This window comes from Anopheles moucheti, chromosome 2 (genome assembly GCF_943734755.1).
Source record: "Anopheles moucheti chromosome 2, idAnoMoucSN_F20_07, whole genome shotgun sequence".
In the NCBI taxonomy this organism is placed as follows: Eukaryota; Metazoa; Arthropoda; class Insecta; order Diptera; family Culicidae; genus Anopheles; species Anopheles moucheti.
In genome coordinates this window covers 71130821-71143828 of record NC_069140.1, presented here as the reverse complement: position 1 = coordinate 71143828, position 13008 = coordinate 71130821, and the positions used below count along the sequence as shown (strand labels likewise).

The 13008-nt window shown below is 45.7% G+C and overlaps 1 protein-coding gene across 1 annotated transcript in view; it reads left to right on the top strand.

The window, feature by feature from the left end:
• Positions 1–13008, top strand: part of LOC128298805 (uncharacterized) — a 210466-nt gene that overhangs the window by 188251 nt on the left and 9207 nt on the right. The window contains exons 6-7 of the mRNA XM_053034595.1: positions 9526–10015; positions 10085–12959. Of these exons, the coding sequence (XP_052890555.1) occupies positions 9526–10015; positions 10085–12959 (3365 nt within the window). The remainder of the gene's footprint in view (positions 1–9525; positions 10016–10084; positions 12960–13008) is intronic.

The window sequence follows — 13008 nt, the reverse complement described above, 5'->3', positions numbered from 1 at the left end:
AGCATCACTTTTAAAAGGGGCGTTTTGGTTAATTGATTTTTCCTCCTAAAGAGCTACAAGCATTGCTAAAGTAAAAGGATACATTTGAAGCGATCGTATAGAATTGGCTATTTTACCCACGCCTTATCATTCAAGCGTGTTTCATTTTAAATGATGCTTTAGTCTTTGAATGCACGATGAGAAAAAGGTGCCGTTACTTCAAAGCAGTAATGGATACCTTTTTTTTCTCAATAGATGCAAACCAATTAACGAAACAGTTTGTTGTGGGAAATTTTGTTGTGGGATGTATTTGATGTACAGAGTTAAAGCAAAAGTATTTATTTTATGTTTTATTTTATTTTATATTACGGAAAATAATTTGTCCGCCCATAAGGTTTAACAAAAATAATCTTATAGTCTAATCTTAAAGCTAATAACGCGTCAGAGGAGGAGGAGGAAATAAATTACACATAGAGGATTACAAGGAGTCATTAATTAGTCGGGCCCGAAAAGCAGATACCGAAATGTTATAACCGAAATGATAAGAAACGCAGTTAAAAGATTTCATTGCTCGCAGAAAAGGATCATTTTGGCCGTAAGGCGCGTCGGAATGAATAAAGGAGGACGGGAACGGAGACGACGACAAGGAACATACAGCTTAAGCATAGAGAGTAAGGATGGGGCATCAATATTGTTGAGGAGAATCTTAGCGATGAAAATAGCTTGCGTATGTGAGAGGAGTGATTCTAGATCTACAATTACATTCTGCAACGAATAGAGTAGGGAAGCATCGGAACATTGGAGTGTCGAATCAATGATCCGACTGCAATTCTAGTAAACTTTTTTTCTATGTTAACTACTCTTTGAAAAGCGGTGACACCGGCCGGAGCCCAGATCTCACAGGCATATATGATAGTAGATCTAATCCAGCAGCAATACAGCGCCTTTAAACAGAGAGGGTCACGAATATCAGTTGAAAGCCGACGTAAAAGTCCCAGAACATTGCGAGCTTTAGCCACTACACTGTCTATATGTACCTTAAAGGACAATGACTCATCAAGCCATACGCCAAGGTCTTTTACAAGAGACACTCGTTGTATGGAAGAGTTGAGAAGTGAATAGTTTGTGATTGTTTTCCTAGCGTTGTGACGTCCAAAGGATATAGAATAGCATTTTTGCGCGCAAAAATTGTTTGTACCAAAATGTTGAAGACCACTACCAGCATTGAGCTGTACATAGACATACCGAGTCCTATTAATAATTTAATTTCGTACACTGCATGTCTCATGTCGATGAAGTCCATCGCATCGTACAAAAGGGCAAATGCAAATGGTTACTTTGTAGTACTATGATTTACGGAGATTTACTCTCGATTTCCATCAGTTCAAACATAAAAATTAATTAATCACACAGGAGAAGCAAACATTCCTCATCATCCGCCAGCATTAGCCATAGATAAGACAAAAATAGAAAGCTTTTAATACAGTGTCGTTACTGCCTGAGCCTGAAGATATTCTCACAAACTCTTTATACAATGCATCCCCTTTCCAAGGCAACAGCTTTAATACCGTGTCCAATATTCTCCCCTGAATGGACGGCACTTTTCGGATCAGAATTTCTGTTACTCACGCTTTTTGCACTTGTTTTTGGACAAATAAGCCAAACCCAACACCTCCGGATGGAATGAAGAAAATTTGTTATTTCCAACTCCCTAACGATGTGTGCAGCATACGGAATGATGCTGCGCATAAGAATGGCATGGCAGACAGGTATTCGCACACACGATGCTCTCATCCGGGCAGTAGTGGGAAGCGCAGAATGGGTAAAATATTTGGACAATTTCCAACCCAATTAGTCCATTGCCGAGGAGGCGGCCTAATCAGGCCGGCTAATAAACTTGTTCGTGCTCGAAGCTAAAATGCCACCGGGCATATTCACCTTCGGGGAGTGTGGATGTATAACGTCAGGTGCTTTTGCCTGGGCCAGGCAAGTTCAAGGGCGTCCTGACCGGAAAGCCAACCCGTGCCCGGAAAGAAAGCTTCCGTTTCGATCGGCATCTCTCGATCGGTTCGTTTCACTCTCGGCCGGGTTTTGAGCCAATCAAGCCAAACCCCCCTGCCCCCCCTCCCTCCCTCGTAAGGAAGGGCTCGCAAAGTGGGTTGGAATGGATTGTCAGGAAATCGGACATCAGTGTGCGCAATTATCTCTACCATCTCTTTCAACCCGGTTTGTTGTCGATTTGTGCCAAAACAATCACGATTTTGATCCTATTTCCATTCCGTTAGCGGGTGTGTTCGATCGATTATCGGAAGGCGTGCGGACGTGCGCATATGCGGCAAGATAAGCAAGAGTCTGAACGTTCGCAGATCATCGTATGACTGGGTCATAAAACATTGCACGATTTGAAAAAGCAGAAAAAGTGAAACTCCAATGGAAGATTTGTTGCTTTGTCTTATCGTTCATAAACACATTCCAACTGGTGTGTTTGGTGTGCTGGAATTTTATTCTTTCTCTTTCTCTCTCTCTCTCTCTCTCTCTCTCTCTCTCTCTCTCTCTCTCTCTCTCTCTCTCTTTCTCTATATCTCTGGAATCGTAATTTAAAAAATTGCCTGATCGAAATACCGGGGTAATAACCGAGTACATTAACAAACTAACAGAAGAAAATAGTTTATTGAACATTAGTCTTTCACTTACAATCCCATTTTTTTTTTGAATACACTAATGTTCGAACAATATACTTTATAATTATTTTTAGTTAGGTCAAACCAGCCATAATTATAATTATAATTAAACCATTTCATAATCGACAAAGTATTGTAATGCTGTAACACTTCCTCGCTAATGCATTAAATGCATAAGTCAACATGTCAGTTGTTAATAGAGACGAAAAAAAAAAGGTTAAAAAGCTTATTCTTCTATAAACAAATATCCCACCATTAACCCGCTCATCCGCTTCCCCCGTAAGAGGGGAAAAATAATGCAATAAAACTTATCAAAACTACCCTTGGCTTTAACCGTAATGGTCATTGTTGTCAATGCTTTAACTTTAACGGTCGTACAACATACTATTATCTTTTCCATTATGTTAACACACCGATGCAGCATTACTTATGGGCCTGCTCATCACCCCGAAAACAAAAGCTCTCATTTAGTGACGGTTGTTTCTTGGTACCAATCATCATCACACTACGCGCACTGATTGTATTTCATCATTATTAGGATAGCAAACTCTCGCGAAGAAGTACCACATTTTTGAGGGGAATGATTTGAAAACCCCACGCAGCAATGCGACCTCCATGGCCTCCATTCTTGTCACGTTTTTTTTTTTCTTGAATTCCCGTAACGGAGAAGAAAATTCCCAGCGTCTATTCCAGACAGCAGACAAATTTGGTATTTGTGTGACCGGCGCGCTGGGGTTGCGCTTTAGCGAACCCATAAATCAGCGGAAAACGGACAAAAATCGTCACTGGTGACCCACTTTTGGCAATGACGTTGAATTCGGTGATGAACCGAAGATACAACTAGCAACTGGCATACATTTTGGTTGTTACCAATCTAAACCTTTACGGATATACGGATATGTGCTAGAAAGTCCAGCCGTAATGGTAGCGGTAACTGTTCCGGCTTGTTCTGAGCTAGATTAAGCTGAACCCGGACCGTCAAGCTTAAGCTTAGCGCTTGCAAAGTTGTAACCGCAAGGAAGCAGGACGGCACGAGTGATAGCGCGACGTGTCGTTGTTGATCGTGACAATTGGGTTAGAAAAAAGATTATTTGAGGACGTCATGCAAACACAAGTTCCAATCAGCTAGTTTTTTAATAGTTTGGCGGAGAAAAGAAATTCTGATGATGTTTTTGCTATAATGCGTCCTATAAAAAGGAGTAAAAACGAGCAGACAGAAAAACATATTGATAGGTTCTCACAACATAGCATCGTTAAAATGCATAAAATAATATTTTAAAGTACCTCGTTCTAACTTTTCCCCCACGCTCACGAGAAAGCATAAAATCGTATCGCGTTTGCCAAATGTGTTCGCCACACACCACCACAACCCGTGTCAATGAACCCGGTTTCACGTGTTTTGTTGTTGTTGTTGTTGTTGTTGCGCTTTTCCCGTCCGTTTTGTTCGCTGTTTGTTCGTACCTTCCTCAACCTGATCTCTGATCTACCATAATCGTATCGAGAAAAGCGAGGTTTTTGCCGGCACATTTGGAACCCGATTCGTGCGACTGGCCTGTGGATGGAGGGCGGTGAAGAAAGCTGGCAACAGTGTGGGGATTTCTCGCACACACGCGCCCCATTCCTTTCGTAACGAGAACCTTCGCGTGGCAGAATCTCTGAGGACTCCAAACACCGTTCGGCGGGAATTTGGTCTCCTGCCGGGCTGGGCGCGCGAATCCACCGACCGATCGGCCGTTTATTTATGCTCGTTGGAAAACCGAACGCTGAAACAAACGAAAAAAAAAAAGCTAACACGAGTTGCAGACCGTCCGGAATCAACAACGCGCACGTTAACACGCGCACACACCTTCGTTTCGTGCTGGAGCTGCATTTTCTAGATTAAAAATAACAGAACAACCCGCCACCGGCCGGTGTTAGTACTGTAGAACGATGAAAAGGGTGAAGAACATTTTCCAGCAAAAATGGGCTACAACATACACACATTGCAACATGGCCGGCAGGGGTTTTTGGGACAGCTGTGTTGTGGGCGCGTGCACCGGATGGGGATCGCTGGGGACACTGCACAAACTTCCGCTTGTGGATCCCACTTGGCGTACCACAAGCAACGCAAACGGAATGCATCAACTCTGCGAGATTTTCCTGCAGTCATCTGCAATACAGGGCATAGGTTGCTGACCAGCAGACATCACACAGAGCGAGAGAGAGAGAGAGAGAGAGAGAGCGGAAAAACTTGGTCCAGAACCGGATTACATAAGAAGGTGGATTGCCATATGAGCGTAGTCGTCTCCTCTGCGTGGTTCACGTGAGCGTGAGGTTAAAGATGCCGTGCACCTGGAAGGTTTTGACTTCTGAGCCCAAAATAGGGGTTCGCGTTCGTGTCGGTGCGCCTGTACGTACTCCATTTGCAGCGACACACATCAGTACTGCCACCAAAGCAAGACGCAGAAATTAGATACAATTCCACAAATGGCTATCGTGCAAGTGGGATCGTAGAACGCGGAGTCGCACCTTCATCTAGAAATGGTGTAACGGAGGTGTTTGTTGTGATGCCCGGTACCAGCCCGCGAGGTTCTTCGTGGTGGAGTCTCGATCTCGCCCTTTTGATTGGCCATTTGCTGCACCGTGGACAAGACTGGCCTGCAACATTATTACATGTTTAACCCTCCCTTCCGACATCCGACACTCTCAGGTGTACAAGCCCCATTCATGTGGCGTTTTGCGCGGAGACGATCAACAGCACAGAAAGACAAAGTCACCCCGGGTCTGTCGCGACGTTTATCTCAGCCCGTGCCGGTTTAGGTGGATGTCGCGCTTGACAATCGAACCACCGGACAGGATCTCACCCCGGATGATGCATCGCGCGGATTAATATTGGTCCAAGCGGTGTTGTTTTACCGTTTCGAATTTAAGTTTCTTTTATTGCTTGCCATTTCTGTCTTTGTACTTTTTTTTGTCGTTGTTGTCTCAATACCATTCTGAGGACACTAGGTAGGATTCATTCCGTTCAGTTGCTTCCACCGTTTCACACGCTCCCGTTCGTTTGGGCTGACCTGCGTAAGCTTGAACCCGACCGGAAGAACCAGTTTGCATATCTCGCGGTGGTAAATCATGTTCCAACTACAACGCACTGCCAAAAAAAAAATAAACCACAGTTTTTTCCTTATGCGGGCAGTTGTGTTACGTTACATTGGCACAGTTCTGGAAAGTTTTGGCTTCACCCATATCGTCGAGGTGTGCCCGCCAGCTTAATATTGGGCAAACAGCAGGACATTGAAACTTTACGGTACCACATTTTAGGTGCAAAATGTGCTTTGATTAGAACTTTAATTCTTTGAATCAGCCTTATTTTTCTATTTTATTAAAGCCATAACGCTCCTTTACGCAAATTCCGTAAAGGGATCCTCTTCATCGAAGTAAGCCTGAAAGTATGCAATTACTGGTACAATGTAGTCTATTGAGTTCTAGTAAAGATCTTTAATATTTTCAACCATGTTTCAACCAATTTGTGGAAATTTCGCAGTTTTATTAAGTAAATTTTAACTTGGTTAAAAAATAATATATTTGAATGTATTTCTTCAAGTTTCCATACTTAAGGCGCAGTTTGACTAAATTTCGACCTATAAATTGCTCAAAAGCTAAAATATTATTACAATGCATTGTAGTTGGAAAACAAATCTTATTTCTACACGTTTTTTTTGTTCTATAAACACGAATATCAGCTCATTCAAAATTATTATACATAAACATAGAATCAGTTGTAGTTGTCGGCTACCCATAGAGAGAAGGTTATTTTAACAATACTTTAATTATCTCACACATCAAACGAATCATGCTTATTAATGATTTTTATCACCAGAATGCATCCATTGAAGATAACAAAGCTATGTAGTTTCCATAAAACTGGTTGATTCGCTCCATCCAACTGAACTGCTTCGTTTGGCTACATGCAAATGAGCATGCCGGGGGTTTACAGCTGTTGCGCATGAACACCCACACTAATTAATTATAATAAAACAAGAAAAAAGATGAAACAAGTCATTCTGAAACAAAAAAAAAACACACACACACACATTTACAATAGGAGACAAACAATGGTCCCATAGACCATGGTCCAAAATTACCGTCGATAAATCCGTTCCGTAATGAATATTACACAACTCCCGGATGCTCTCTAGCGATGATGCACTGAACAAGGAAATAATGGTTTCTTCTTTTCGTCGCAAACGATTAATAAAACCCGACCGAGTGACCCCGCCCGAGGGTCACGTTTCGTTTAAGAACGTGGAGGGTGGCGTCCGTTATGACCCACATAGATCCACCACGGGCACGCTTGAACGCAACAGTGGCGGAAGTAAGCGGGATCTATCGCCATGGAAATGATTGAAACAAATGGATGTTTTAGTGGCGGGGCAGGGTGGAAGGGCAGATATCTTGAGATAATAGTTCTCACAGGCCCAACATTCCAGCGGTGAAAAATACCTTGATCTTGATGGAGAGGAAATATCTGCACGGTAGTTGTGATTCGTGTACCGAGCGGGAAAACATTTACCCCAAGATACCCCATCTTTCCCAAACCCCAAACCCCAACTTTGACTTTTCCATCGATTACTTCTGCACGCGTGAGGGCTGTGCCGAGAAGCGGAGGAAGTTGATTGAAACAATTATTGATTTATTTATCGACAACGTGGGCAAGAAGCGAACGCACACTTTGCTATTCTAGTCTAAGGTTCCGGGATGCTGGAAGATCGATCGTTCTTCGCTTCGGCATGGGGACGATGTCCATTATTAGACACCGATAATTGATCAAAGCGAAAAGGGCCGATCGGTCAGGACCGAATTGAGGCGATCTTCCCCTACAATCAACCCCACTGGAAAGGCGTCTTTATGTCTCCTCTTTCGGTGTGTTTGGGTGTGTGTTCGGCTTCCTCTCCTAACCGGAACGGATGTGATCTGCTGTAATTCACCATACACGGCGTTGCCGCCCCATTCGTCGCATAACTGTCAATAAACGTACATCATCAGCTTGCAGTTTCTACTCGAGGACGCGCGCCCCGTTCGATTGACTGGGTTCAACAATTTATAACCGAAAATTGACATCCGGACCACCGATTCAGCGTTGGCGCTGGGTTGTGTGGAGTATCCGCCACACCCATCCACGACGGAGCCGGCGATTGTCGGGCAAGCAGCATTGCTGGTACGCATTCCGTGCTTCGCATTTGCCGGCACATTTGAGTCATGCATGAGCAATTTACGGCGCGCGAACTACTTAACCTTTACGCCAACACGAGGGGTGCAATTCGAACGAAAGGCCGAAGGGTGACCGTGAAGTTGCCGGGTTGAAACAAATAGCACCAGTGGCGTACAAAAAAAAAAAACATCACAATGTTTTGATGATTTTGTTTGCTTGCTCCGGAAGGAATGTGTGTGGTGTATTTGTGTGTGCGATAAACAGCGGAACCGCAATGTCCCCCGTTAGTCCTGTGGCGCGGCATTGTTTACGGGTGTTCCAGCGATTTGGCAGATAATTTATCGCACCGACGACATTTATCATTGGCGTGATTTGTGCTGCTCTGCGTAAATCGGATGCGTTCGGTATTGAATTTAAGAAAAATAACAGAACAAATCAAAACGGTACTTTGTCGTTACTTTAAACACGCGTCAATGTTTGGACGGGGTAGAAATGATGGAGAATGAGGAAGAGAATGAGTAGAAATGAGGTTTTATTATCTCAGTCTTATTCGTTAATGCCAAAAAATACATCCGCAGTTTCGTGGGTTTTAACATTATCAAATGCATTTAACATGACTATTGGTTGGGCATTGGTTGGAACAAACTGCAATGAATCTATTTTATTACATTCAATATTTTAAAAATTCATCAAAAACTGACAAAACAAATTACAATATTTATTTGATAAAATAAACAAGTAACTAAACAAATCAATGACTTAAAATCATTAAACAAATCAAAACCGTATTTAACATTCTTTTTAAAGTGAATAAATGAAATGAATGAATGAAGTGAAGTGAGCATACATAAAAAAAAAACTATTAAAAGAAAACACAAACGTTAATTAATACCATTTGAACAAATATTTTCAAAAGTTTAAACACATCATCAAGAGAATGCTAATTGTGCATATTTGACAATTTAACTGGAAAATATTAGGAGTATCGATGAGTTCGTGCAGTTTCTGTATAGACGTCGTTACTGATTTATTTTACTATTTTTGCTACTTGGTAATACTGTCATTGTGGAGCTGTTTTTGCTGGAGTGTGTGTGTGTGTTGTATTCAACAACATAGTACCTGAGAGTCCCTAGAGTATGTCAACATTTGTACCGAAAAAAGTGCTTTTTTGCAGGGAATTTTGCTTCAATACTTAAATATGAACAAAACGATCCGAATGGTCTAACAAATTAATACCCAAAGTCATCGTGTTTCAGTGGAAAAATGCGATTACCATGCTCTGAAGCAGTAATTCACATAGGAAAATATTTTTTAGTAATGAATGTATTGCCGAATTAGCATAAAGTTTCCATTTTCGAAAAAAAAACAGCGAACGAATTCTTTTGTAGCAAAAATATTGGATAAATTTAATAACAATATTATCAAAATATTTTTACTGGATTGGATTTATCCATGATTTTTTAATACACAATCAATTGAAATAACATTCCAAGATTTGACAAAAAGTCTAGTCCACATCATTTGAATCCGTTTTTACAGCCTGGAAAGGTTCCTGACGGAACAACCAATTCATCATGCGAGAACGATTGCATAATCTTATTGAGGGATGTTTAATATTTTAAGTGCATACCGCCACATTCTAATGAAATTTTGTCGTTCGCTTTACGTCCATTCCAGAGTCCAGCCACATCGCTTCGTCCGGGCTAACGGCAGGCACCGATAGCAGCGAAGGCACCGCCTACGCCAGCAATCCTCCCATCAACACCCACCCTGACGCAGACAAACGGACCGCCCCGGGCAGTGTCACGAGCATGGACTCGATGAATAATGTAGTGACGACGACAACCACCGTGACCGCCATTGCCAGCACCGTGCATCAGCTCATACCGGCACCGTCCGCCATCGCATCCACAGCAGCAACGAATGGTGGCAAAGTAGCGCCACCGGCATTCTCACGACTACCACCGGATGGGCATGAGTTCCCGCCAAACTTTACCGAACCTTCCGCTGCCAACACGACGACGACGACGGCCGTACCGAACGGCAGCAGCACCAGTGTCAACGGGAACGTTGCCATCCCGAGTACGGGGCCGGTGGCCGCGATGACGATTATGAACGGTGGCATTACGGCCCCAGTACTCGCCAAATCGAACGACAAACATTCCAGGTGCGGTAATGGATTTGTAGTAACATTTGGTTGTTTTCAATAAAAGGCCCTTTTCTTTTTCTTTTCCAGTTTCAATGATGATCTACCCGATCTGCCTAAAAGTCATCCACCACCAGTGCCCCGCAAGATGTCACACACGTCCACCGGGGACGGCTTCCGTAAACCACCACCGTTCCCAACCCGCAGTTCCTCGATCGCTGAGTCGATGCTCAGTCGAAAGGAGCTACCGCAAGCGTACCAATCGCTGCAGAGTGTGTTCGAGCAGCGCCGTCGATCGGTGGATGTGCCCGATCATCACCAACATGGCAAACCTCCACCACTACCACAAACCACGGGCAGGATCACGCTGGTCGGCTCAAACTGGCGTAAGGATGAAAAGTCGGAAAAGAGCGTACGGGACAAGATTGCAATGTTCTCGAGTGCGGCAGATGCCGAAGGTGCCGTACCACCGGTCCCACAGCACACAGCACCGTTAACGGCCGCACGGAAGTTTAGCAAAGATTTCACCAAGAGCTCGGAAAACTTGCTCGGATCGACGCGGGACATTTCGACCTCGAAGAAGGCGATCGAAGCGATCGAAACGTACGCAACGCTGCGCAAGAAAGCGCACAGTGTCGAGCATCTGGATGAGGTAGATCGGGGCGTAACGATGACAGCGTCCACCACCAGTGAAACGCCGTACAAAGCCAAGTTTAGCCTGGAAACATCAAAACCGGTCGTGCTGGGGAAGGCATACAGTGTGGAGAATCTGAACCCGTTGAATCGAACCGAAACGGTCAAACCGCTCAGCTCCAATGGTGGTGTGGATGGTACGAAAGTTCTCGCCCGCACGACAAGCTTCTCCGGCTACTCGAACGGACACAGCTTAGCGACAATCGCGAACACACCCGGAAACCTCGGTAGCACCAGCTCGCTCGTAGCGTCTACTATCGCCAACAACGGTGCGACGGGCACGGACGAGCGCTGGAAGTCATCCATCTCGAACCTGCTGGAGCAGCGCAAAAAGTCAATGTCGAAACTGCGCGGACTCGTCATCCCGGAGAAGGTACCGGAGACGGAAGCGTTGCCCGAGGCCCGCATTATCGGGCTGCCGATCATCAAGAGCAAGGACTCGGAAATTATCCTATCATCCGGTGTCATTTCCAAACCGGCCGTTGAACCACCAGCGGTGGCACTTTCTTACAGCCGCAAAACCAGCACACTTCCGATGCCACCGAAATCGAGTCTCAGTTCGGTGACCGGTCCATCGCCGACGGTTGCCCTTAGATCGAGCAATGGTCAGGACGGGACGTTCCGTTCGTCCAGCACACGTTTGCAGGCCGCGACCGATTCGAAGCAGTCTGAATCGGAGTCGGAGATGGTGCCAACGTTCCGGAAGCCACTGCCACCAATGCCACCGGTGAAGCCACCCCGGACGTCACTCGTCTATCCACCGAAAAGTGGATCAACGGACTGTTTGCGCAGCACGGAGGACGAAAGCGATGACAGTGATTCGGTGTTGAGTTCGCGCGTGTCCTCACCACCGGTATCGCCCGTTGCACCAGTAGCCCCGGTCGAGAAGTACGCACTCACCCGTACACTCAGCTCGGAGACGAACACGTCCATCACGAGTTCCAACTCGACGCTCACGTCCAGCTCCGGTTCGCAGGCTAGTTGCAGCTCGGTCGGCAGTACACCGACCGTCGACATTAGTCGAAAGCTCTCCAAATCGTCCTCGTCCGAGGCGTCTATGAACCGCAAGAATGTGCTCGCCTCCGCCAAGTGTCGTAATGGACGGGGCGGTGATCTTAAGATTGAAGATGTCGGTACATTCGGCAATGGAGCGAAATCGAAACGGTACGAAGACGGTGACAGTACCGACGGGTACGAGGAGGACGAACGCCGCAAATCTAAAGCCAAACCCCGAAGCTCGCTTACGAACGGTTCACTCACCTCCGGTGGTAAATCGATTGGTTACGAGCCGGAAAAGAAGCCGGAACTGACCCACTACAAGGTGGTAGACAGTGTGGATAGCATTGTCGATAAGGTGATTAAGGTTGCGTCGTACGTGGAGGTCGTTTCCGATCTGGAGGATAACGCCGTCGTTGAGGAACCGATCGTTGCATCCGCGATACCGCTCCCAACGGTTGAGAAACCCTTGTCGGCCGTCGTACCCGACCAGCATTCGAGGAAGATCTCTCACGATGCACCGAACGGTGGTTCAATGTCGGATCTTGCCAAATGGGTACGTCACGAGGCTGCCCGTACCATCTCCCACAAGGAACCCGAAACGGTCACCGTCGCCACGGTTGGTGGGTTGCGTACCGAGAAGAAACCAGCACCACCCAGCTTAGCCCGTACGGTGCTGACGGAACCAGCCGTGCCCGTGCCGGTACGGCGCGAGTTACGTTCGTCGGTTGAAACGAAGAAGCTCAATTTGGCGGAAATTCGTAAATCATTCGAATCGAAGTCTGCCAACAGTACCGTCATCCCGACGCCGGTGAAACAAACACCGAAGGAGCACACAATTGCACCGACACCGGTAACACCGATGACGCCTGCCGTACCGACGGCCACATCACCACCGGTACATGCCACACCAAAAACCAACACCCATCACACGAACGGTCACGATCGGTTCTCGTCCTGGGACTCGTTGGCGTCCTCGTCGTCTGGAGTGTCCTCGCTGCAAACTAACAGTCTCGGATTGGGAAGTGTCGTCCCGAACTGTACCGGTTCATCCCAAACGCTGCAGAGCACACCGTCAGACTACGGCAGCTTCTCGTCACTTGGCAGCAGTCACAGTTTGATCACACCGCAAGACCTGCAGCTAATCATTGAAGAGGCAGATCCACCGCTGGCAACGCCGGAAGCTTTTGTGGTTGTGCTGCAGCGTGAAACACCCGAAAGTAGCATCGGTATTACACTTGCCGGAGGTTCTGACTATGAGGCAAAGGAAATTACGGTAAGTACTAACGATACCCGAAATCTGCAATCATCATCATTCTTGCGAT